Here is a 22,910-nt window from a genome sequence, read left to right on the forward strand (position 1 = left end):
TCTGCTCATGTTCCTGCTTTCAGTTCTCTTGGGTACATACCCAGAAGAGAAATTGCTGGATTATATTGTAATTCTATGTTTCATAGAATAGTATGGCAGTATACAAGGGTTCCAGTATTTGTTAATAGTAATATTTGTTTCAGTATTTGAAAATATTTGTTATTTTCTGAGGTCTTTTTTTTTTTGCAGTTTTTGGCTGGGGCTGGGTTTGAACCTACCACCTCCGGCATATGGGGCTGGCGCCTTACTGCTTTGAGCCACAGGCACCACCGTATTTTCTGGGGTTTTTTTGATGATAACCATCCAAATATATGTGAAGGGGTATCTGGTTTCCCTTTTTAAGTGAGATAAATTAATAATTGATATCTCAAGGTCTGGGAAAGTTCACTTGTGGCATTACAAATGCTCTTTAAAATGAAGAAACATGATTAATATTTTTGACTGTTTTCCAAGTTGTTGTTATTTGCTGACATTATACAAAATATATCTGGGAATAAGAACGGTTTTGGTTTACTGGGGTTCCCAACTGAGAGGATCACTAGCCCTTTTCTTAGTGGTTGTCAAGATAAGGTAAATGATGACGGAAATGTCCCTTAAGAGCTTATTAAAAAGCTAGCAATGGCTTTGGCCTTGACGATAAAGCAGTTCAGGATCTACAGGAACTGGAATGCCTCCAGAGTTCCAGTTGATAAATCTCTCTTTGTTTTGGCTTAGCTTTCAGAAAGTTGCGGCTGAAAAGCTTAATCAGGGTAGGGATTTTGCTGCTGTAATTCCTCTTTTACCTGATAAAATCCAACCAAGGCAGAAAACCCCATTAATGTAAAAACATTCTTAAATAGTGAAATTAAAAGTCTGGTGAGAATATGTTTTACTGTGTTACTTACAAGATGACAAGCATTCCTTTTTTTTATTAAGATATAGAATCTTACTCTGTTGCTTAGGCTGGAATGCACAAGTGTAATCCTAGCTCCCTCCAGCTTTAAACTCCTGGGCTCAAGCAATCCTCCTGCCTTAGCCTCCTGAGTAGCTGAGACTACAGGAATGTACTACCACACTGAGCTAATTTTAAAATTTTTTTTAGAGATGGGGTCTCACTATTTTGGCCAGGCTGGTCTTCTAGCCTCAAGGGATCCTCCCATCTTGGCCTTCCCAAGTGCTGGTATTACAGCATGAGCCAATGCACTCATCCTGGGAAGTATTTCTAAAGGTATAGATCACACATTATTCAAGGCATCTGTAGGAGAGAAGATGATTATTTTATGAACCGTTTTAGAGTCTGTTGCCTTTTATTATTGCCTCCCTGGTAAGTGGCTTATTAAAACTCATTGTATGTTCCTGTAAGAATAGTTCTTTTTTTTTTTTTTTTCCTGTAAGAATAGTTCTAACAGGAAGTTAAGGTTTAACCAAAAACTCTGTCAACTGTGGGAGGGCCAGTGTGATGTTTCTTAATCCATTGATGTAGTCAAGTTATGTCCCCAAATCTATAAAATAATACTGTACATGTTGATTTCGCTGGACTGTCCACTCTAAAATACACTTGCAGTGTATAAGAAATATAGTTGTACCTGATTCTGTATTTGAACTATGTACAACCCACTGGTGTTCAAATAGTATTTTGCTTACTTGATTGGCTGATGGATTGGTTGAGACAGAGTCTCACTCTGTCATCCTGGGTGCAAGTGATCCCCTTACTTTAGCCTCCTGAGTAGCTGAGACTACAGTGCTGGCCACAATACCCGACTGTTTTTTATCTGTTTTTAGTAGAGATGGCATCTCACTCTTGCTTAGGTTGGTCTCGAACTCCTGAACGAGTATTCCACCCACCTTGGCCTCTCAAGAGTAGGAGAGGCATTAGGATTATAGGCGTTAGCCACTATGCCCGGCCTATTTTACTTACTTTAAAGTTTGAAGGAGCATTTTGGGAATTACCAGAATGAATTATTAAAAAAAAAAAAAAAGTGGAACTGAGATTTTCTTTTGCTCCCAGAACAAATTTTCTTCCATGAAAGCAAAGTCATTCATCAGCGCTCCCTCTAATAAGAGCTTCTCAGCACAGCCATGTGAGGGGGCCACACTGACAGTGGCAGCTGGCAGGGGTCGGCATTGGGGTATTATTCCTTTGCTGGTTACATTTTCAGCACTGTTCCTCCATTCCCTCCATAAGCCCTTATGGCATCTCTTGGGGGCTCTGAGGGGAGACTTCTGTGTAGAGACCACCCACAAGTGGCTAAAGGTGGTGAAAATCCATGTGGAGGGTGCTGGGTCCTGAGTGAGACCAGCTGTTTGTAGTTGGGGATGAACCGAGGCATCCTGAGGAAAGGCTGGAGGAAATTGGCCAAGGATCTTTTCCTACCTATGTCTCCTGATTTCACCTGAGGTTACTCAGAGTGCATAGTTAGTCTGCTCTTCTTGGGAACTGGGGTGTAGTCCCCACGTACAAGTGTTTTCAATACAGTTTTCCAAAATAAGATGCTTATTCTGTGTCAGAAACATCCTCCTTGTGTTGGGAGGGATTTTGAGTGCTTATTTTATTCAGAAATGTCAACTCTATTTTGTTTCAACATTTAAGTGGTTGACGCAGGAAAGCCTTGTGTCTGTTTCCCTGGTTTGCTGTGAGAAGAGCACAGGCTTTCCTGCGTCATCCAGAAGATTACTGAACTGCACTCAGACTGCCCAGCTATCCTTTCTGCACTTACCCCAACTTTGAACACTGTCCTGTCTTAGCCACCGGAGGATTGGGTGGCTTCTGTGTCCGGAGAGGCAGGGGAGTGCCTGAGAGTCTGGTTGCTAGAGGCAAACAGACGCCATTCAGATTCTGTGTCCTTTAAATAACTTGATGTCCTTGGACAAAACACTTGACTTTGACATTGACACGCCTCAGTGTTTTCTACATTGGGCTTCCTAAAAAAAAAAAAAAAAAAAAATTTCAAGGATTATTTTGAAGATTAAGTATAAAATATTGAGCAAAGTGGATAGCAATCACTTAAGAAATATCGGCTATAATTGTTAGGGTAGCTTCTGAGAGTTTTCACGAGTTTAAAAGAAAAAACGGAGGGGGAGAGGAAGAACATCTTTCTGGAAGTGGAGTTAGCTGCAACAGTTTGAGAGTTTGAGAGGGACACCAGCCTCTGCCACAGCCTGCTAAGTGGATGTCCGTGGCAGTGGGAAGGGTTGGACGTTGGGGCAGGCTTGGTGGCTGGTTGGCTTCCTGACCTTCGGCAAGGCACCTGGCTTCTGTGGACCTCAGCAAATTCATGTATAAAATAAAGACGTGGCTTCCAAGTCCCTACAGACAAGTCACTGGCCCCCAGGCTTCCCTCTGGCTATCCTTAGTGTTATGTGGCCACGTCCAGCACTGTTCTTCCGGCAAGACCTTGGCGTAGCTCTGCCCCTGGGCTCACCCTCTGTGGATGAGGAGAAGGGAGCGGCAGTGGGTGAGAGGACAGGTGCCCCTGGAAGAGGAGTAACCAGTGTAGTTGTTTTTCAGCATGGTTGGGTCAGCAAATCCTTTCATTAGAAATCTTCTCCACGTGTGTGACATTGACCTCTGGATATCGAGAAAAGGCAAAACTGGCTCTGAGCTGTTTGGGTAGGGAAAGAACTTCTGAAAGTATCAGATTCTAACAGGCACCGAAGTTACATAATGACTTTGCTTTTTGTAACTTTTCTTCAGAACTACTCTTTGTAATGTTAACTAAATAGTCTGAGGCCTAGTAATAAGCATGTGGTAAAAATAAACGTTAGCCACATGAGTGCATTTTAAGTAAAGGGAACCTATAACATTTGGGAGAAAAACGTGGGTCAGTCTTCAAACCAGGTAGTTTTTTCTTAAAAAAAAGTTGTCATGTTGGGCAGTGCCTGTGGCTCAAAGGAGTAGGGCGCTGGCTCCATATGCTGGAGGTGGTGGGTTCAAACTCAGCCCTGGCCAAGAACTGCAAAATAAATAAATAAATAAAAAAAGTGTCATGTTTACATATAATGCAAGAATTTATCATTTTCTAAGGAGAACATTCTGATTGTCTGAGGTGTTTTAACTTGGAGAAAGTAATTTGAAACCCCCCAAATCTAAGGTAGAGTGTTGGACTTGGTGGTCATTGGAAATTATAGAAGGTCTGAGGGCCTCAGTTTCCTAAACTGTAAAATGGGGATAATACTAATAACACCCTCATCATCAGATTGGTGCAATAATTAAATAAATTGCAGATTAAGGTTTAGTATGTATACAGTATCTTATGCATCAGAGCTCAGTTAAGAAATGTTGACGATGGTAGCGTCACGGCGTTATTGATTAGCATTTCTGGGTAGGTAAGAATGTTAAGGGATGTGTGTGCAGCAGGTGAATGCTGTACCTCGTGACTTACACATAGAGATTATTTTTCATGTCCTTTGTTTTCTCTTAATAGGAATGAATTCTTCTAAAACCAAATTAGAACTGCAAAAGCACCTGACAACGTTAACGAATCAGGAGCAGGCGACTATTTTTGAGGAGATTCAGGTACAGTGCAAGTTTTTCATCTCTAGAAGGAAAGAAAAGGCTGAAAGCTTAGCTATGAAATGTTATGTATGCAGAATATCAACCCCAGTGTTGCCTGAGCCAGGAGGCAAGGATCTTGAGTTCCTGTTGGTTTAAGCCAGTAGTTCTCAACTTCCCTAATGCCATGACCCTTTGATACAGTTCCTGGGGATTGCGACCCACAGGTTGAGAATCGCTGGTTTAAGCTCTCACTGTCCACAGAGGGACTGGGTCAGAGTTGCATATTCACATCAGGTCTTAGCTTAGATAGTGAAAGTGACTAAAACCAGGAAGCCTTTCTCTTAACCACCTATGTTGGAAAAAGGGAAAGGAAATTTTAGTTTTAAAGTGGAGAAGGCCTCAGCTTGGGAGATGGAAGACCTGGACTTTGGTCCACATGCCCTTATCTGCCTCATGAGAAACTTCTGCCAGCCCCCACCCATTCAGGATTTCAGCCCCAATTGTGGGAGACAGTGTGTATGTGAACTTGAACATAATTGGTCATCCTCTTTCTTTTTCTTTTCAATTTTGAAATAAATTTAGGTCATGTTACCTACTTAGAGCCCTACATGTATTCAATATTGAGCCAAAAAAGAAAAAAAAAACCTCAAAAAACTAAACAAAATCTGAGCTCATTTGCTTTCTTCAGTAAACTTGGAAGCCGCTTTGGTCCTTGCATTTGGATGTGGTGTATCTCAGGGAAACCATACTGTGTGTGCTGGCATGCCTCTGGTCTGTTCATTATGAATCTTTAATGAGCTCATAGAAATTTGATGTCTGTGTTAGCCAAGGGGCATTTTCGATGGTTTCTAGGCACTTTTCTAGGGAGGGGAGCACATCAGAACAAAGAATAAATCCCTCTTTTGGGGTGGGAGTTGGTCAGCATGCTTTCCAAATAGAAGTTTCATTAAACAAAACTAGAAGGCTGGCAGCTGGGTGCGCTCTGAGTTCTTCTACTTCACTGGGGAAGGACTGTACAGATAGGACCCATAATCTGTTTTCTGTTAGAATAAAAAAAAATAAGGATTGTCTTTTTCTTTAAAATCACATGTTAGAGCTCTTCTCTTACTCCTTTGTTTTGTTTCTACAGTGGAATTGGCGTATGTTTTTAGAAAGCAATCATAGAAAGATTTTTTTAGTTAGCAAATAGCCTCGGGCAAGAGTGTCCAATCTTTTTTTCTTCTCTGCTGCATATTGGGAGAATAAGAGTTGTTGTGGGCCACACATTAAGTACACAAACACTTATGACAGCTGATGAATAAAAAAAAAAGGTTCAAGGAGACTTTTCACGTTATCTGACACCACAGAGAAGCAAAACAGGCCTGAAATAACCTGCCCACGGCCCCCAGGCTGCAGGTTGGATTCCCCTGGCCTTGAGGGTAATTTTCACAATTTTCAATTGCCTTTAAATTTTCTTTTCTTCTGAATCAACTTGAGAGATGCTACTTCATTTTTTCTTGAAAGACCTTTAGAGTTCTAAGTATACAAGACTCTTAGATAAATATAATGTGCGTTGTACTTGGGATTTAGAAATGGGCAGTTTGCTTCTGATTGTTTATGCATTTACAGTTGAAGCTGGGGCCTTTTTCTCTAATGCTGCCTCACTTGGACTGTGTTAGAGCTATCAAGTCACTTCTCAGCAAGCGTAGAAGATGAATCTCCCTTCCCTAATGTGGTTTTTCTTTTTTGTTTAGATAACACCATGTAGATCCCTAAAAACAGTGTGATGAATCAATGTAGATAATAAGCAAAATTTTCTTCTGCAGAAATGGGGTTCCTAAATCCATGCAGGTTTTTAGACACCAAGTAACTTATGGCCAAAAGACTTTAGGAAAAAAAGAACATAGGACTTAGATTCACTGAAGGAAGACACCATTCAGTTAATGTCCCGGGGCTTCTGTGTGTTGTTCTAGATGTTTCTGTGTTCTCCTTGCTGTGACACCACAGGGAAGTCATACTGTTCACTGGCTTTGAGAAGGCAGTTGCTACTTTGTCCCCCATCATTGTAAACTTGACTTTTCCTTGAATGATACCAATTTGATGTGAGTCTTTTTTCTAATGACTTAGTGATGGTCTTATTGAATTATTTCCTCAATGACCATTCTTGGTTTTATAATAAACCAAGTCCTTGGCTTCCTTTGAGTTAACAGTACCTGCTAATGTGTTTGAAAATCATATACTTCAAAAGGTCATAAAAAAAGGTGGATTTGCAGTTTCAAGAGTCCTTTTATAAATAGAATGGTAAACTTTTTTTTTTGTACAGTCTTTCCAGGAGGGAAATTTATTTCTGAAAGTCTCTAAGAGCAAATTTACAATTTCACTGCAATTAATGTTACATACTATACATATCATATTCAGAGATTTTTTAAGGGATAGACATAAGAATGTATGTAAGTGATATATGTAAGAATATACATACTATATTCAGAGATTTTGTAAGTGAAAACAAATTTTTTTTTTTGAGACAGAGTCTCACTTTGTTGCCCTTGATAGAGTACCGGTGGCATCATAGCTCACAGCAACCTCAAACTCTTGGGCTTAAGTGATACTCTTGCCTCATCCTCCCAAGTAGTTGGGACTACAGGTACCCACCACAATGCCCAGCTATTTTTAGAGACAGGGTCTCGCTGTTGCTTAAACTGGTCTGGACCTTTGAGCTCAGGCAGTCCACCCTCCTTGGCCTTAGGTAGGATTATAGATGTGAGCCATGGTGCCCGACCCTTGAAAATGTAATATAACAAAAAAGTGGAACTCAACCATAAAGAAAAAGAAATGGATAATAACCATGTAGTCTGGGTGCAGTGGCTCACACCTATAGTCCTAGCTCTCTGGGAGGCTGAGGCACATGGATTACTTGAGCTCAGGTGTTCGAGACCAGCCTGAGCAAGAGTAGGACCCCATGTCTAAAAATAGCCAGGCATTGTGGCAGGTGCCTTTAGTCCCAGCTACTTGGGAGGCTGAGGCAAGAGTTTGAGGTTTCTGTGAGCTGTGATTTTACAGCACTCTATTGAGGGAGACAGTGAGACTGTCTCAAAAAAAAAAAAAATCCCCCAAACTATGTAAATGATACTTGAGATTATTGCTTCTGTAAACAAGCTGACTTACCTATGCAGAGAGAACTTGGTGCCAGACGGGCCTGTGGGCATAACACACTGCAAAGTAGCCTTTTTATTCATGAGCATTTTGAAATGTATAATTTTCTTTCAAATGTATCGAATCCGGCCAATGTGAGGATGACCCCATGGAGGTCTTGCTCTTTCATGCTGCTCCTCGGCCAGCTGAGGGCGCTAAGTCTACGTGGGTTGTCTTCAGGATGAGACATTGCCGTCAGGACCAGGAAGGGCCAGAAATTGAGATGTCTCAAAGTCTAATTCTCCTAATCTGTGTGAGTGTGTTTCAGGGAATGAGTTAAGTGGATACTGAGTAGATAAATCAAGTAGATTGATACTCAGTAGGTACTGTTAATTTATTAAACAATAGGACTTCACAAGTTAAAGGTTAATGGTCAGAGAGGTTTTTTAGCTTCTGAAGATAAATGTCAACTTAGTTGGTTTTTGCAAACTTTTTTCTTTTTTTTTTTTTTGAGGCAGTCACACTCTGTCACCCTGGGTAGAGTGCCATGGTGTCATCATAGCTCATAGCAACCTCAAACTCTGGGGGCTCTAACAGTCTTCTTGCCTAATCTCCCAAGTAACTGGGACTATAGGCTCCTGCCACAATGCCTGGCTAGTTTTTCTAGTTTTAGTAGAGATGGGGTCTCACTCTTGCTTTGGCTGGTCTCAAACTCCTGAGCTCAAGCAGTCCTCTCACAGCCTCCCAGAGTGCTAGGATTACAGGCATGAACCAACACTATGCCTGGCCTTTATCCATGGTTTTAAAATTATTTCTTATAAAATTTGATTATAATTTCTTTTTTAAGATTTCAGGACATCATATCCAAGTGAACATTGTCTTTTTTTTTTTTTTTTGAGACGGAGCCTCAAGCTATCCCCCTGGGTAGAGTACTATGGCATCACAGCTCACAGCAACCTCCAACTCCTGGGCTCAAGCGAGTCTCCTGCCTCAGTCTCCCAAGTAGCTGGGACTACAGGCGCCCACCACGACGCCCGGCTATTTTTTGGATGCAGCCATCATTGTTGTTTGGCGGGCCTGGGCTGGGGATTCGAACCCGCCACCTTAGGTGTATGTGGCTGGCGCCTTAGCCGCTTGAGCCACAGGCGCCGAGCCATCATTGTCTTTTGAAGTAGCTTCCTTAGGAGACCATACTCTTTCTCAGCACTATAGTATTCCTTAGTCAGTGCTGGAAATTTATTTATTGTTAAATTTTTTTTAGAGGTGGTATCTCACTGTGTTGCCCAGGCTGGAGTGCAGTGGCTATTCTTGGGCGTGAGTATAGCTCAGTGCAGCCTTGAACTCCTAGCCTCAAGTGAGCTTCCAGCCTCAGCCTCCTGAGTGGCTGACACTGTAGGCGTGCCACTGCACCCTGCTGGAAATCTGTTTTTTAATTGCCTTTGTAGAAATTTATAAGGCTCTCAAGGAAATAAGGTTAAGAAACATGTAATGAGGTTACATTTGTTACTTTTAACGGGCAACTAATTGTTTTGTATTATTCTTTTTAGAACTGCAGTGTAATGCACTAATAGAGAAGCACACAAATCAGTGGTGTACGGTGAAAGGAGGTTTTGCAAGGCTAATACACCTGTGCGGCAGTGCCAAGATTAACAATTAGACATTGCTCAGAGTCCTGCCTCATTTCTGCTCCCCAGGTACCCTGTGGTGACTTCTGACTCCATAGATTAATTTTGAGCAAGCAAGCTCATTTGTGATTGTAAAGTGATGTTCCCAAACTTAATGCCTCATTCTATTCTTGACTAGTTTATCAAATTAAACCACCTTTAAGTAATGATTTACCTCTATGGAGAATGGTGATGCCACACAAGAAGTTTTGGGGGGTGGCACCATGGTAATGTTTTTGAACTCCATAGAAAGGTACCCTCTCATCACACTCCAAAATGACTTTAAGTAAAGATTTATTATTTGACTTTGTATGACACTGAAAATGGGTATTTCTCTGTCTTAGTGACTTTTCCTGTGATGTTTAACAAGTTGTGCGACACAGTGTCTGGTTCTTTGCTTCAATTGTTAATGAAAAGCAGCTATGGCGGCACATTGTGCTTAGCTGTGGTTTCATTTTCTGCCTATTGGAACAGATTTTTCATGTCTGTGTGAGGGAAAATGTATGAGTCCTTCTCATGGTTTCACGCTTAGCCTTTTTTTGATATTTTGAAATAGACAATTATGAAGGATTTCTCGAGGCTGGATCCCATTTCTTGTGAGGGTAGCCCAAAGGTTTAATTAGAGACAAGTGTAGAAAGGATGGGTCAACCCTCTGGTGTGTGCTGCTTCTCAGGGGACTTGTGTAATCTCTGTCTGCTTCCCTGGGCCATTTTTTAAAATAGTAGACTGTTTTTTAAAGAGCAGTTTTAGGTTTACAGAAAAATTGAGTAGACAGTACAGAATTTCCATGTAATTTTTCAGTGTCTCCTACCCCCCCCCCCCACTTTCTCCTAATGGAAGATGTTACCTTAGCATCTTGCATTAGCTGGTGTATCTGTTATAGTTGATGAGCCAGTATTTGATGAATTATTATTAACTGAAGGTCACAGTTTATACTTGGGTTCACTGATGGTGTCAAACACTCTATGCTTGTGACAAATGCATAACATCACATGTCCCTCATGACAGATCATATGGCAGCGCCTCACCACTTACACTGTGCTCTCCCTCTTCACCCTCCCTCCCTCCCCTAACCCCTGGAATCCTGGTCTTTTGACTGTTTCCACAGTTGTGCCTTTTCCAGAATGTCACCTAATGTGACCCTGCAGTGTTTTCAGAGTGGCTCTTTCACTCAGCAGTGGCCCTGAGGTTCCTCTGCACGGTTCTTTTCCTTCTCCTTGTGTTGCTGAATAACTTTCCACGTCTGGAGGGACATAGTCTGCTCTTCCATCCACTCACTAGAGGACATCTTAGTTGCTTCTAAGTTTTGGCAATTATGAATAAAGCTGCTAGAAACATTTGTGTACAGGTTTTAGCGAGGGCATTCAGTTTTTAGCTCATTTGGGTAAATACCAAGGAGGGCAGTTTGCTGGATAGTGTGCTAGGAGTGTGTTCAGTTTTATAAGAAACTGCCAAGTGGTCTTCCAATGTAGCTGTCCCATTTTGCATCCCCACCTGCAATGGATGAGATTTCCTGTTTTTTTGTGGACTTTTGGACTTACTATGTCCGTAAAACTCTTGTAAGCTAGCGGTATTAAGTTGGGATGGTGACACTTGACTGCTGCCACTCTACTTTCTTGAGGATCTAACTGAAACTCTCTAGAAAAATCCACTAGTTGCGTGTACCATATAAGCCTTTGAAACACCAGGATTCATGGTCTGGAATCCAGGTTGAGAATGTCTGCTTTAGCATCCATCTAATGTGAAATTTGAATGAATTAAGTCCTCAATTAAAACAGACTTTTCTCTTCATTTACTATCTTTTTCTTGACTAACAGAATAAATTTCCCTTTACTTTTTTTTTTTTTTAAGAGAGGACACATCAGAAGGTCTGGGTTAGTGTTACCTTCACTTTTTTTTTTTTTTCAACTCTGGCAGTGTACATTTATGAACCTAATAAAATAAAATCAGAAAATAATAAAAAGGATAACCATCAACAATCTATACTCTTAGATATTTTATTTCATTTTATTTTTGAGACAGCCTCAAGCTGTCCCCCTGGGTAGAGTACTATGGCATCACAGCTCACAGCAACCTCCAACTCCTGGGCTCAAGCGAGTCTTCTGCCTCAGCCTCCCAAGGAGCTGGGACCACAGGCGCCCGCCACAACGCCTGGCTGTTTTTTGGTTGCAGCCGTCGTTGTTTGGCAGGTCTGGGCTGGATTCGAACCCGCCACCTTAGGTGTATGTGGCTGGTGCCTTAGCCACTTGAGCCACAGGCGTCGAGCCTCTCTCAGATATTTTAAAGCACTTCCACTAAAACAAATCTTAGGTTTGACAGGAAATAAAACCAGAAATTACAAGCTTTTTAGAACTGAATCACAGTAAGAGCTGTACATACATATCAAAGACCGTCACTTTTAATGCCAGTGACATGCAGGGCAAAGTCACTGTTCCTTAGTTAGCTGGGGAAGAAGGGCACCAAGAATCTTGTTGACCCAGACCCAGATGGTTGTGTAGTTAATTTAATTATTGCACCCCAACTTCATTTTAAAGGTTAGGCTGAAAGTTTGGAGTAGGGAGAGAGGAGGAACAGGGTAATGGATAATTGTTGATATGAAAAAAGATATATTTCAAAGACAGAAAGCTTTGTGTATCTCCAGAATGATTCATTTTATTTTTACTGTATTTAGGGAACATAATACATTAAATGAGGTGACCTTTTAAAAATTCCTTCTGACTGACATGTCAAATTCAAGGAATTTGGGAGCTGGAGGGGACTGGACAGATGGGGAAGTCAGGAGTCAGTGATTTGGATCACACGTCTGCACAGCGACTAGAACCTGTGTGTCCTGACCCCTGCTCCAGCCTGCTTTGCCACTACCCTGTCTAGAAGCTAAAAGACACAGGGAGAATTTTTAAAAAGAAAAGAGCAATGAGTATATACATACCAGGACGTTGTATGTAGCAGTGCATACCCACGGGGCTTCGTAAGGTGCTGCACGATGAACACGTTTGGCCCCGGAAACTGTGACCCTGAATCTGGCTGCTGTTTCTCCTTTCCAGTTCCCTAAATGTAAGAGTTTATAAATGTGAGGTCATTATGGCTCCTGACCTCTGGACATTTACATAGATTTTGTTTTTTACTTCTGTTTTCAACTTGTTAAATATTTTGACTATGTCTTTATCTGATGTTAAAAATTTATTTTAGGTATGAGGATGTCAAAGAGCAAAAGCTAAATCTGACCCTTGGCTCCACTTAAAAAAAATTTATCTCCACTTTTAGGATCATTGGTGCCCCCTAGTGAGATGATTGGGTTAAAGCACTGGTTAGTAGATGGAAGCTTGCTAGCATTTCCAAAGGGATGGATGGCTTAGCGATTTTGTTGACAATGAAAATAAATGTAATCTAACCTGTTTCTGATTTTTTTTAAAAGAAATTAAGACCAAGAAATGAGCAGCGAGAGAATGAATTGATTATTTCTTTTCTGAGATGCTTATATGAAGATAAACAAAAAGAACATGTCCATATTGGGGACACAAAGCAGGTATGGCACTTTGATCTCATAATCTTTGGTGGGGCACTGTGTAAACAAAGTCTTGAAGGTTTCCTGAAGCTCTGAACCTCCTTTGTCCCCCTTTGTTTGCTTTTGTTGCACATACAGGGAAAACTGGGGAGTGTTAGGTTATTTGGAGAAGGTAAGTTTCTGTCTGCATTGTGGTGGGAGGGGAGCAGTTGCTCTGGTAAGAGGACAGGCTTGGAGCCCTAAGAATTAAATTTAAGAGCAGATACTGCCAGGCTGGGCTGCAAAGGTGTCTGTCACCTTACCTTTCTCCTTGTGTAATGTCATTGTACCTCTGCCTTGGGAATTACATAAAGTACCTGAAAGTTGTTTGTGATAGTAAATGTCACGTGAATATAAGATAGTACTACTGACAAGTCAGGTGCGGTCCAGGTTAGATGCCATTTTGCCTGACGGAGGTACAGTCTGCCCCCCATCCTGCTGTCCGCTGGTCTTGCTGAGCTTTTCTCTTTGTGGGATCCCAAGTTAGAACCTGAGTGGCTCCTTGCAGACTTCTGCTTTCAGAGAACTTCAGTGTTGGAACTCAGTCTACTACATGGTACCACAGACCGTGTTCCCATGTCTTTTAGACCCCATGTGAGGCCCCGTTCATAATAAATCATTAAGAATGATCAAAACATACATATTTTTATATTTGCTAAAGTTATTTGTTGGTCAGAAAATCTAGAGAAAATCAGTGAAGGATGTTCCAGTTCTTTGGTTTTCCCAAAGTATGTGCTTTTCTCCTTTGGAACACTTGTGGAGTGGGGGTTATGATGGCACGTTCACATTCTCTGCCCCGCAGTGGCCCTCGCCTTCTGGTACTGACACCCACCCTGCAGTTTCCCCTGAGTTCACACTTCGCAGCGCTCCTCCTTAGATTTCTGCTTTCCCGTTGGCTTTGGCAGTTGTGCCTTTCCTGACCCCTTAGAGCTCATGTACGGTGTCCAACCTGGTTTTTTATCTCATCTGCCAACCACAGGGTGCCTTAGCAGTGCTCCTATAGCCAACATATTTGGGTGGGTTTGGGTTTTTGCCCTGGGTTTGTGGCTGTTCCTCTCGTCCCAGCTTGGACCTTAAGATGATGTTGCAGTTCCAATGATGTCACCTCTGCTGTTCTCTTGTGGGTGGCCTACCCACTCTGACGTGTTTAGTTAACTTGCCACTTCTCTTTTCAACCTATTTCTTTTCCCCTTTTCCTTCCTTTTTTCCTCTTTGCCACTATTACCTTTTTCCCTGTTCTGATCTTTTTATTTTTTTCCCCTTGAGTCAATGTGACTTGTTCTAACAGGGAATTGATAATTCTGAAATAATGTGTAACTGCTAGAAAGGGGAATGGAGCATTTGTGGGATATGGAAAGTCTTCCTTCAGTAAAGATTTTGAGTACTTATGGCAAATAGAAAGTTTTGACCTAACTGGAAACTCATTTTTATGAACTAGGATAATATTTTTATAATTTGGGGCATAGATCAGTCCTTTATTTTCCATTTTCAAAACATCAGTGAATTTAATGTGAAAGAGACTCAGCCTCACAAGCAGAACTGGCATCTGGGTAGCACTTTCGCTTGGGCTCCCTCCATATTCTGTGACCCAACAGGCTCCTGTCCGTGTCTGTAAACAGGTTACCCAGATCCCTGGATGTGGTTGGCGCTGCCCAGGCTGGACACCCTCATGGGCTCTGCGGAGAGGGTTTTTCAACATAGCAGTACTTCGTAGCCTTGAGATTCACTGCTCACATTTTCTGCTGTCAGATCGTTTAACCACATGGATTTTATTACCTTCTTGTTGCACCTAAAAGTTCCTGTAGCTTTTGAAATTTGTGGTTAAGTGACCTAGACAGAGGTAGAAAGAACCATGATTTTGGCAAAGAACTTCTGTGACCACCAGCTTTCAAAAGTGGACCCAGGAACCATGAACATTGTCCTCAGTGCGTTCTAGGGTCAGTGGTGATACCCTACGTGCTGTCTCAGCCTGAAAGATCAGTATCTCCAACAGGCAGAACTTCAGGGTGACGTCTGTCGAGTCTTGGGAACTGCTACATTTGGGCAGCTCAACCCCCTGTCTGAATACAGAATATTTCCATCACTCTAGAAATTACCCCCTTATTCCATTTCCTGTCAGTCCTCACTGTCTCTTCCCCCAGGCAGCCCCTGTTTTGTTCTTGTTTTTTTACCCTAGGTTAGTTTTGCTGGGTTAGTTGCTAGAACTGCTTATAAATGGGATCATACAGTATGATGATGCTTTCTTTTCTCTCCGTTCTGACTTCTGTAATACTTAGCACAATGTTTCTGAGATCATCCGTGCTGTTGAAAGTAGCAGCAGTTTGTTCTTTATTTCATTGTATTAACATCACACCTTCTCTATTTTTTTTTTTTGGTGGATATCTGAGCTGCTTTATTAGAATAAAGCTACGGTAGATACATTTGCCGACACGGGATGGTGGGTTCTGAGCTGAGAATTTCAGTGTGGCATCAACATTTAGATTTCTCCCTAGACTTTTGTGCTTCGAGCTCACCCATCTATGGAAGTATCGGCAATGGGATGACTGCAGTGGAATTCACCAGGGAGCCCCCAAAGTAGAAATTATGATCTAAGAACAAGTAGCATCTTTACGGAGAGAAACCTCTAGATGCTTATTTTAAGATAAATAAGAGTATGTTATTTTCTAAATGCAAATTGTTTTCAACTATATTTGAATTATGGTCAGAGACACAGGAAATGTTTGAGGGGAGCAGAAGTGGCATTGAGTTAAGTACACAAAGATCGATTTTTCAGGCCTAGTATTCTCATCTACCATGTTTCCCCAGAAATAAGACACTGTCTTATATTTATTTTTTCTCATTATTTTCAGGGATGTCTTATTTTTATTAAGTATAATACAACAATTTACATTTATTCAAATACAGTTAAGTCATCTTCTTTTGGAACCTGACAGGGGGAGCCGACCTTGTTGGTGGGGCTGGTGCTAGTGATGCGTAAAATCCTTTGCCCTAGCCATTCGCAGGTGCGCAATAGGATGCCTGCGACTGTGGTTACCTCCCGCGCACTTGGGCATGGCGCATGAACCAACGGCTGGGAGAAAGGAGCTGTGGCAGATGAAGGGTATTCCAGTCTTCCTTACTGCTCTGCGCTGAAATGCAGGGCGTGGCTATGATGTACCTATCATTAGGTCTTATTATTGGGCTAGGGCTTATCTTTAACAAATGCATAGAAATCCTGCTACGGCTTATTTTGGGGGTAGGTCTTATTTTCGGGGAAACACGGTAAGTTGGGGCTGCTAACTGATGCTGAGTGTTATAATCTTTTGGCCAGTATTTTCTGTATATATCAAAACAATTCAGTTTGCTTCCATCTTATGGAAACTTTATTATGAGCATAGAAGCAGTTCTGTGGCTTTTCCACTTTGTGAGTAAACTGGCCCCAGTCTAAGGCAGGCCCCGGGGGCCCTTCGTGGGTAACTAATCCTAAACCTGAACCCTTTGCCCCGGAGGCTGCCTCCCGTCTCCACAGGCTGTTACCCTCGTTAAGTGATGGTGCAGGAGCAGTTGCAACTAGCAAAGCCCTGCCCATGGTGCACAGTGAGTAGGGACGACTAGTCGAGTTTGTTAGGGAGTCTCTGTTAACTCAGCTGTGTGTTTCTCATGGGCCTACACGGCCGTCATTGCTCATTTACTTATCCTTGGGTGAGTAAATTATATGTCCAGAGTAGGCTCAGTAGTGCGGAAACACAGTTAAGTGAGAGTCACCCTTCCCAAAGGAATTTCTTTCTTTCTTTCTTTCTTTTTTTCTTTTTTGTTAGGTAAAGTCTCACTATGTCACCCTGGGTAGAGGGCTGTGGCATCATCATAGTTCATAGTGGCCTCAAACTACTGGGCTCAAGCAATCTTCCTTCCTCAATCTCCTGAGTAGCTGGGACTACTGGTGCCCACTCAAACATACAACTGATTTTTCTATTTTTATTTTATCTTTTTAATAATTTTTTTTATTTTTATTAATTTATTTTAGGCAGAGTATTATTCTCTTGCCCTGGGAAGAGTGCTGTGGTGTCATCATAGCTCACAGCAACCTCAAACTCTTAGGCCTAAGTTTTCCTCTTGCCTCAGTCTCCCTGATAGCTGGGACTACAGGTGCCCACCACAGTGGCTGGCTATTTTTAGAGATGGGGGTCTTGCTCTTGCTCAGGCTGGTCTTGAACTCCTGAGCTCAGGCAGTCCACCCTCCTCAGTCTCCCAGAGTGCTGGGATTACAGGTGTGAGCCACTGCACCCTCCAAAGGAATTTCTGAGCTTCCTACCCATTCTTTGGATGCGTGTTTTAGTTCTCATAGAATTAAACTATGGATAATTTGACAAAGCCAAATGTTGCTCTTACCAGAATCTTTTCTTTCTCTTTTATGCCTTGAAAAATGTATAATATTCATTGGTGAATTCAGAATTTCATTATTTCAAAGAACATGTAGAGTCTTTGGAAAGCAGATTACCAAATAAACTAAAAAATGGTCAATAACAGTAGGAATGAGGGAAAGGTATATTAAGAAAACATTTTATCCCCATCAGATTGGCTGAAATTTAAAAAATCTTATAATACTCTGTAAAGATGAATGGTCACATGCTGATTATAGAAATATGAATTGGTGCCATTTCGGGAAGAGAAGCCTGATAAAACCTGGGATAGCTGAAGGTACACAGTCTCAGTGACCCCAGCAAGGAAATTGCTAATTATTTATTTGCAAGCCTTTCAGATGAGTGTATATGTATTTATATGTATTAGGAGGTCTGTACAAGAAAGGTCATTGCAGACTCCTTTGTAAGAGCCAAAGAAAGAATAAATGCTTAACAACAGAAACATGAATAAATTGGGTTATGTGGTGAAATAATACACTCTGGCTAAAGTGAGTAAATCAAAGAACATTTGTTGTCAACATGATAAAGTCTTAAGAACATTGAAAGAAAAAAGCTAATTTGCATTTAGTTTCAATTGCATGTAAACCACTATTTTCTGATTACATACATACTTGTAAAAGTACAAAACATAAGTTCGTATGATAACCCCCAAATTCAAGAAAGTAGTCATTTCTGTATATGACCGATAGGGAAGAGGGTTAGGGAGCAGGACCTATGATCGGGAAACTTCAACTGTGTCTTCCTATTGAAACTGGGAAGCTCACAGAGAGAACAGGTGATAGTCCTGGCAGCTGATGGGTGTTGAATGTCTTAATGTGTGTCCATGTACATCTCATGACAAGTCCGTGAGGAAAGCCCGTCGTGTGTCCTCAGGCTGCAGGTGGGGGACTGAGAGGGGCAGCAGGTAGTGACCTGGCCAGGGCCTTACAGCTTGGGAAGAGCAGAGATGCGTTTGCCTGGCATTGAGCTCCAGAGCCACGCACCTCACAGTTCTCAACACTGGGCAAACACCAACCTGGCCAAAGCCACGTGGGTGGTACAAAGGGGTTGGTTATATTAGTCTGTACACTCTTCTTTACGCCTGAGATCTATAATGACGCATCAGAGAATATGTTGGGGATTAGAGTCCTGGGGGAGTTGTTATCTATGGGAAATTGGCTTACTACATGGTTCCAATTCATATTTCCAGAATCAGCATGTGAGAATTCACCTTTACAGAGTATTGTCCAATCCATATAAGGAACAATTTAATGTAGAGTGTTTATATATATATATATATATATATTTTTTTTTTTAAACATACCTCTTGTTAATAAGTAATGTAAACTTCCTTTAGTGGTTGTCAAACAAATGCGATTGTGTTTTCACTGTGGTGTTATGGTTGGTTGAGGGAGAGTAGCTTGGTTGCAGAGGAGAATGAAGGGATGAAGGAGATGACAGGGGTGGGGTGAGGAAAGAGCCAGGGTGCAGAGGTCTGCAGCAAGTGGTGACGGGGCAGAGTGGGGAGGAGGAAGGGGTTCTTCAGTTGACAAATGTATTCTGCCCCACCCTCGGAAATGCCCCCAAAGGTAAGTTGTTGCTTTACTGTGAAAAGCCAGAAATAGCTACCTTTGTACCAGATGCTGAGCTTGATTCTGTACCTGTTTCAACCTAGCAACACAGTGCTAGGATGAGATCTTGTTGTTGGTCTCCATTTACTGACAAGCCTCAGAAAAAGTAAGAAACTTGCACAAGATCCCTGTTAGTGAATGACAGATGTCTGATGCAGTTGCAGAGCCTGAGCTCTAAATTCCTTTAACTTGTCTTCAAAGCAGTTCTTCAATTCGTTTGGAACAGTCAAAGCAGCATTTTGAGGCAAAATTATTTCCTGGATTTGCAGCTATGTCACTGAGTAGCAGATGAGCTCACAGACAGAAGCAGAATGGCCTGTGTTTAAAAGGCCTAGAGATTCTTCATTCCCTTAAAAAGGGAGGAGGACAGCAATCAGTGACCTAACTTTTCACTGTTTCATGTTTTTAGACATCACAGATTCCAGCAGAGAATATTGGAAGTGAATTACCACCCAGTGCCACCCGATTTAGGCTAGATATGCTGAAAAACAAAGCAAAGAGGTCGCTCACAGAGTCTTTAGAAAGTATTCTGTCCCGGGTAAGTAACGTAATTTCTCCTGATTAGATCGCTTTTTAAGAGAGATTCAGTTCTATGCCTTTATTCTATCAATGTTTATTATAAAAGTATAAAACATTTTTTCTGTCTTCTCAGTCTTATAATGTTATCTACATTTTAAATTGTTTTTAACTTGGCCTAGTTTTAAAAAAATCTATTTAATACTCTTTTGTATTATATCTCATGGGATTTTTTTGCCTCCCTAAAGAATGCTGTTTATTGGCTAGTCCCTGTAAAGAGCATGGCTTGGATATACTGAAGTGTGGGTCCTTTATCCCTGGTGTCACTAGGGACGACTTTAAAAAAATCAGATACTATCTGCTCCTGCCATTAGACATCTGGACTTCTCTATGGCAGGGGCAGCAAATGACGGCCCATCAGCCAGATTCTACCCCCTCCTACTTTTGTAAAGAAACTTTTATTGAAACACAGCCACGTCCATTCATTTACCTGTTTTCTGGGCTGCTTTTGCACAGTGTTGAAGAGTTGCCACAAATGCCATAGGCCCATAAGACCTAGGATATTACTATCTAGCCCTTTACAAAAAAATGTTTGTCAACTATAGCTCTATAACAGAGTTCACATATGTGCTAATCTGGGATCTGAGAGAGCTTAAGAAATGTACCCCCTTTCCATGAGTGTAAACAGCCTTGATAGCACCTTTAAGAAATCCAAGTTCAATTTTCTGTTAAGGTTCCGCACTTTTTTGGAGCTTGCAATATCTTATGGTTGTTTTTTTATTGTATGACACACTTCCTTTAAAATGTCTATTTTTTTAAAGAAAATTAAATTTTATTTTGTTTGAAAATATTTTTGTGAATTTTGCAAGCATCTGCTGAGATCCTGAAAACAGTTCCTTTACACAACCAGGATCGGGAGGGGCTGCGTCTGAGACCTCCCAAAGGGATAGAACACTGTTTGGGTGACATTCAGCTGGCCAGCTGTGATGACTGTGACTGGGTGGCCTCACTGAATGGGCTCGCTTGTGTCCTTGCTTGTCTTTGTAGACAAATCATCTCCTCTTGTCTGTCCTTCCTGCCAGACGCCCCATCCACGAGGGGTCTTGAAGCATTTGCCGTGGTGTCTTTCTTATTTGAAAAAAAAAAAAAAAACAATGGCAGAAGTGTTAATGGTTTCAATATGTATACACACACACACACACACACACACACACACTTAGCATTTCTCAGAAGGTGTGTTTTTAAGGTTAGGTAAGGAGACCAAGCTGCTTTTAGCTGATACCTTTGCCACCTCTCTGGGGACCTAACTCAACCTGCCTTTTCTTTATGTAGGGTAATAAAGCCAAAGGCCTTCCAGAACCCTCCGCCAGCGTGGATCTGGAGAGCTCCGTGTCTAGTACATTAAGTAACACCAGCAAAGTAAGCACATTTCTCTTTATAGGACATCCTGAGGAAACCAGGAAAGGTTCTCGCTTATCTCTCTTGCACAGGTTGCAAAGGTTCTCGCTTATCTCTCTCCAGGGCCCTATCAGAAAAAGTTGGGAGCTTCCAGATTGCTTGGCACAGGTGGGGGGCTGGTCATGTGGTTTTACTGTAACATAAAAGTTTTGCATAAAAAATCAGATGGCCACGAACAAGACCCCAGTATTAGACAGCTGAGATCCAGTTTGTCACAACACAGCCAATGGATTTCTTTCCCAAGCATTATGTTCCAGTAATAAAAATAATTAAAATTGGGCAAACCTCAAAAGTGAGTTTGTGAATTCAGCAAAGTATGTGACTTGAATTTGTAAAACTTTATCCTGCAGCTGGCTCTGTGATTATAATTAGACATTATGTTTTTTTTATAAGCATCTCAGCGTCACCGCTATTACCTGCCATCAAGTACAGCTTTGTGATTATGAATAAGCTAACGGTTCCCTTGGTCATAAACCTGTACCTGTGTCCTTGTTTTAATATCTTGCTTTCTAGATGCTTAAGCTTATTTAAATCTTGTTAGTTCAACTTTATACCAAAAAGTGGGCTGGGGTTTTGTGCAGGGAGCCAGCTTTCCCCGCTATTGTCAGCGTCTCTGCTGTACTGAGGGAGGAGGTGCTGTGGGTCTGGCCCCCGACCACAGGAATGGTTTAAATTCTTCTGTGATTTCTCCTGGACACACAGCTTGCAGTGTTTTTATGCCATAGCAAACAGTAGAAATACATTCAACATTGTGCTGTAGTTCACAAACACACATACCTACACACTCAAGTACTTTTTACTTCATGTAAAAACTTCATGTTAAATTTTTGTAAAAGTTCAAATAATATTTACTGTGAACAACATGAACTATATACTGTATTTTCTGTTCTACTTTCTTTTAAAAGTGCTCATGCAAACTACTAAATTATACTGTCTACTAATGTGTTCTAGTGCACAGTTTGAGAAACACTTCCTTAGGTGAGTGCTGATCCACTTTTAGGTGTGTCTGTACTGGGGTTCTGGGAAAGTCCAGATTCTGATTCAGTAGGTCTGCAGTGAGCCAGAAATGCTGGATATCCTGCAGGCTCCACAGATGCTGATTGGGGAACAAAGCTCTAACTGTGATTTTCTAAGTTAAAACCTAGTGGAACCTAGCATCATCTAGCCTGTATCCTTCTCTCCCTGATTCCACCTTGCAGTTCATTTCAGGTGTGGAAATATTATGGTTTATCTGTTGTATATGGAAAGACACAGGCCTTTCCCTAAGGAACTGACCGAGTGGGAGAGAGGTGACAGACGCATGACCCCAGCATCAGGTAGAGAGTGGTAGGAGCCCTGATAATGATAAATAAGAGACATTGGTGACTTCGGAGGAGAAGGGGAAGGGAAGTTAGGAGTAGAGAAAACTTGGGGGAGGGGGAAAAGTGGGCAGTGATGCTTTGGAATTAAATCTTGGAGAAAGTCTAGGAATTTGCCCATGGAAGGAACAGGGAGGAAGGTACACTTCCTTTGAAATGTCTGTTTTTTTTTTTTTAAAAGAAAATTAAATTTTATTTTATGACTGTCATTATGTCATTTAGTGACCTCCAGAAAGTCTCACTGCTTGCTTTTTGATTCTTCTCCAAAGTGCAGATCTAGGAATACACACCTGGCCTCAGTTTGTAGGGTAATTCTGGGAGGGAGAGGCCCCTCTTCAGAAGCCACGTGTGTGTGTTATGTGTCTTTCTTTCATCCTGAATTGGGAAACTGATGTAAAGATGCACTGTTTTACGTAGTCAGGTCTCTTCTAATAAATTGATTGTTTAGGGGTTGCAAAGAAGCTGAATTTTAAGTGGTCCTTTCAGTTGTCATATTAAACTCTTTCACATAATTGGGAGGGATGTCAATAAGAATTTAGATTAATAGGTTTGCATGTTGGAGATTATTTTTTGTGATGTATTTATCTTAGACAAATTTTTCAGTCCTTAAATTAAAAGAATCTTCAGAACTATAGAGTCCTGAAGAATGGAAAACTTTAGTTATGAAAGGAATGAACATTTCATAGTATGCTGGGAATTAAACTTCTCTTGCCCAATTCCTATAAAATTAAATGTATATAACCTCTCCCTTTAATTACCAAATTTAATTGTTTT

At 41.4% G+C, this 22,910-nt stretch overlaps 1 protein-coding gene across 2 annotated transcripts in view; it reads left to right on the forward strand.

Moving 5' to 3' along the window:
* The window catches only part of TBC1D1 (TBC1 domain family member 1), a 235,778-nt gene that overhangs the window by 126,949 nt on the left and 85,919 nt on the right, over positions 1-22,910 (forward strand). For both annotated transcript variants that reach the window (XM_012812647.2, XM_023507992.1), the window contains 4 exons: positions 4,404-4,495; positions 12,666-12,776; positions 19,214-19,342; positions 20,653-20,739. In XM_012812647.2, coding sequence (XP_012668101.1) covers positions 4,404-4,495; positions 12,666-12,776; positions 19,214-19,342; positions 20,653-20,739 — 419 coding nt within the window. The remainder of the gene's footprint in view (positions 1-4,403; positions 4,496-12,665; positions 12,777-19,213; positions 19,343-20,652; positions 20,740-22,910) is intronic.

The sequence above is a fragment of the Otolemur garnettii genome, unplaced genomic scaffold (genome assembly GCF_000181295.1).
Source record: "Otolemur garnettii isolate 467f Iridium unplaced genomic scaffold, OtoGar3 scaffold00214, whole genome shotgun sequence".
Lineage (NCBI taxonomy): Eukaryota > Metazoa > Chordata > Mammalia > Primates > Galagidae > Otolemur > Otolemur garnettii.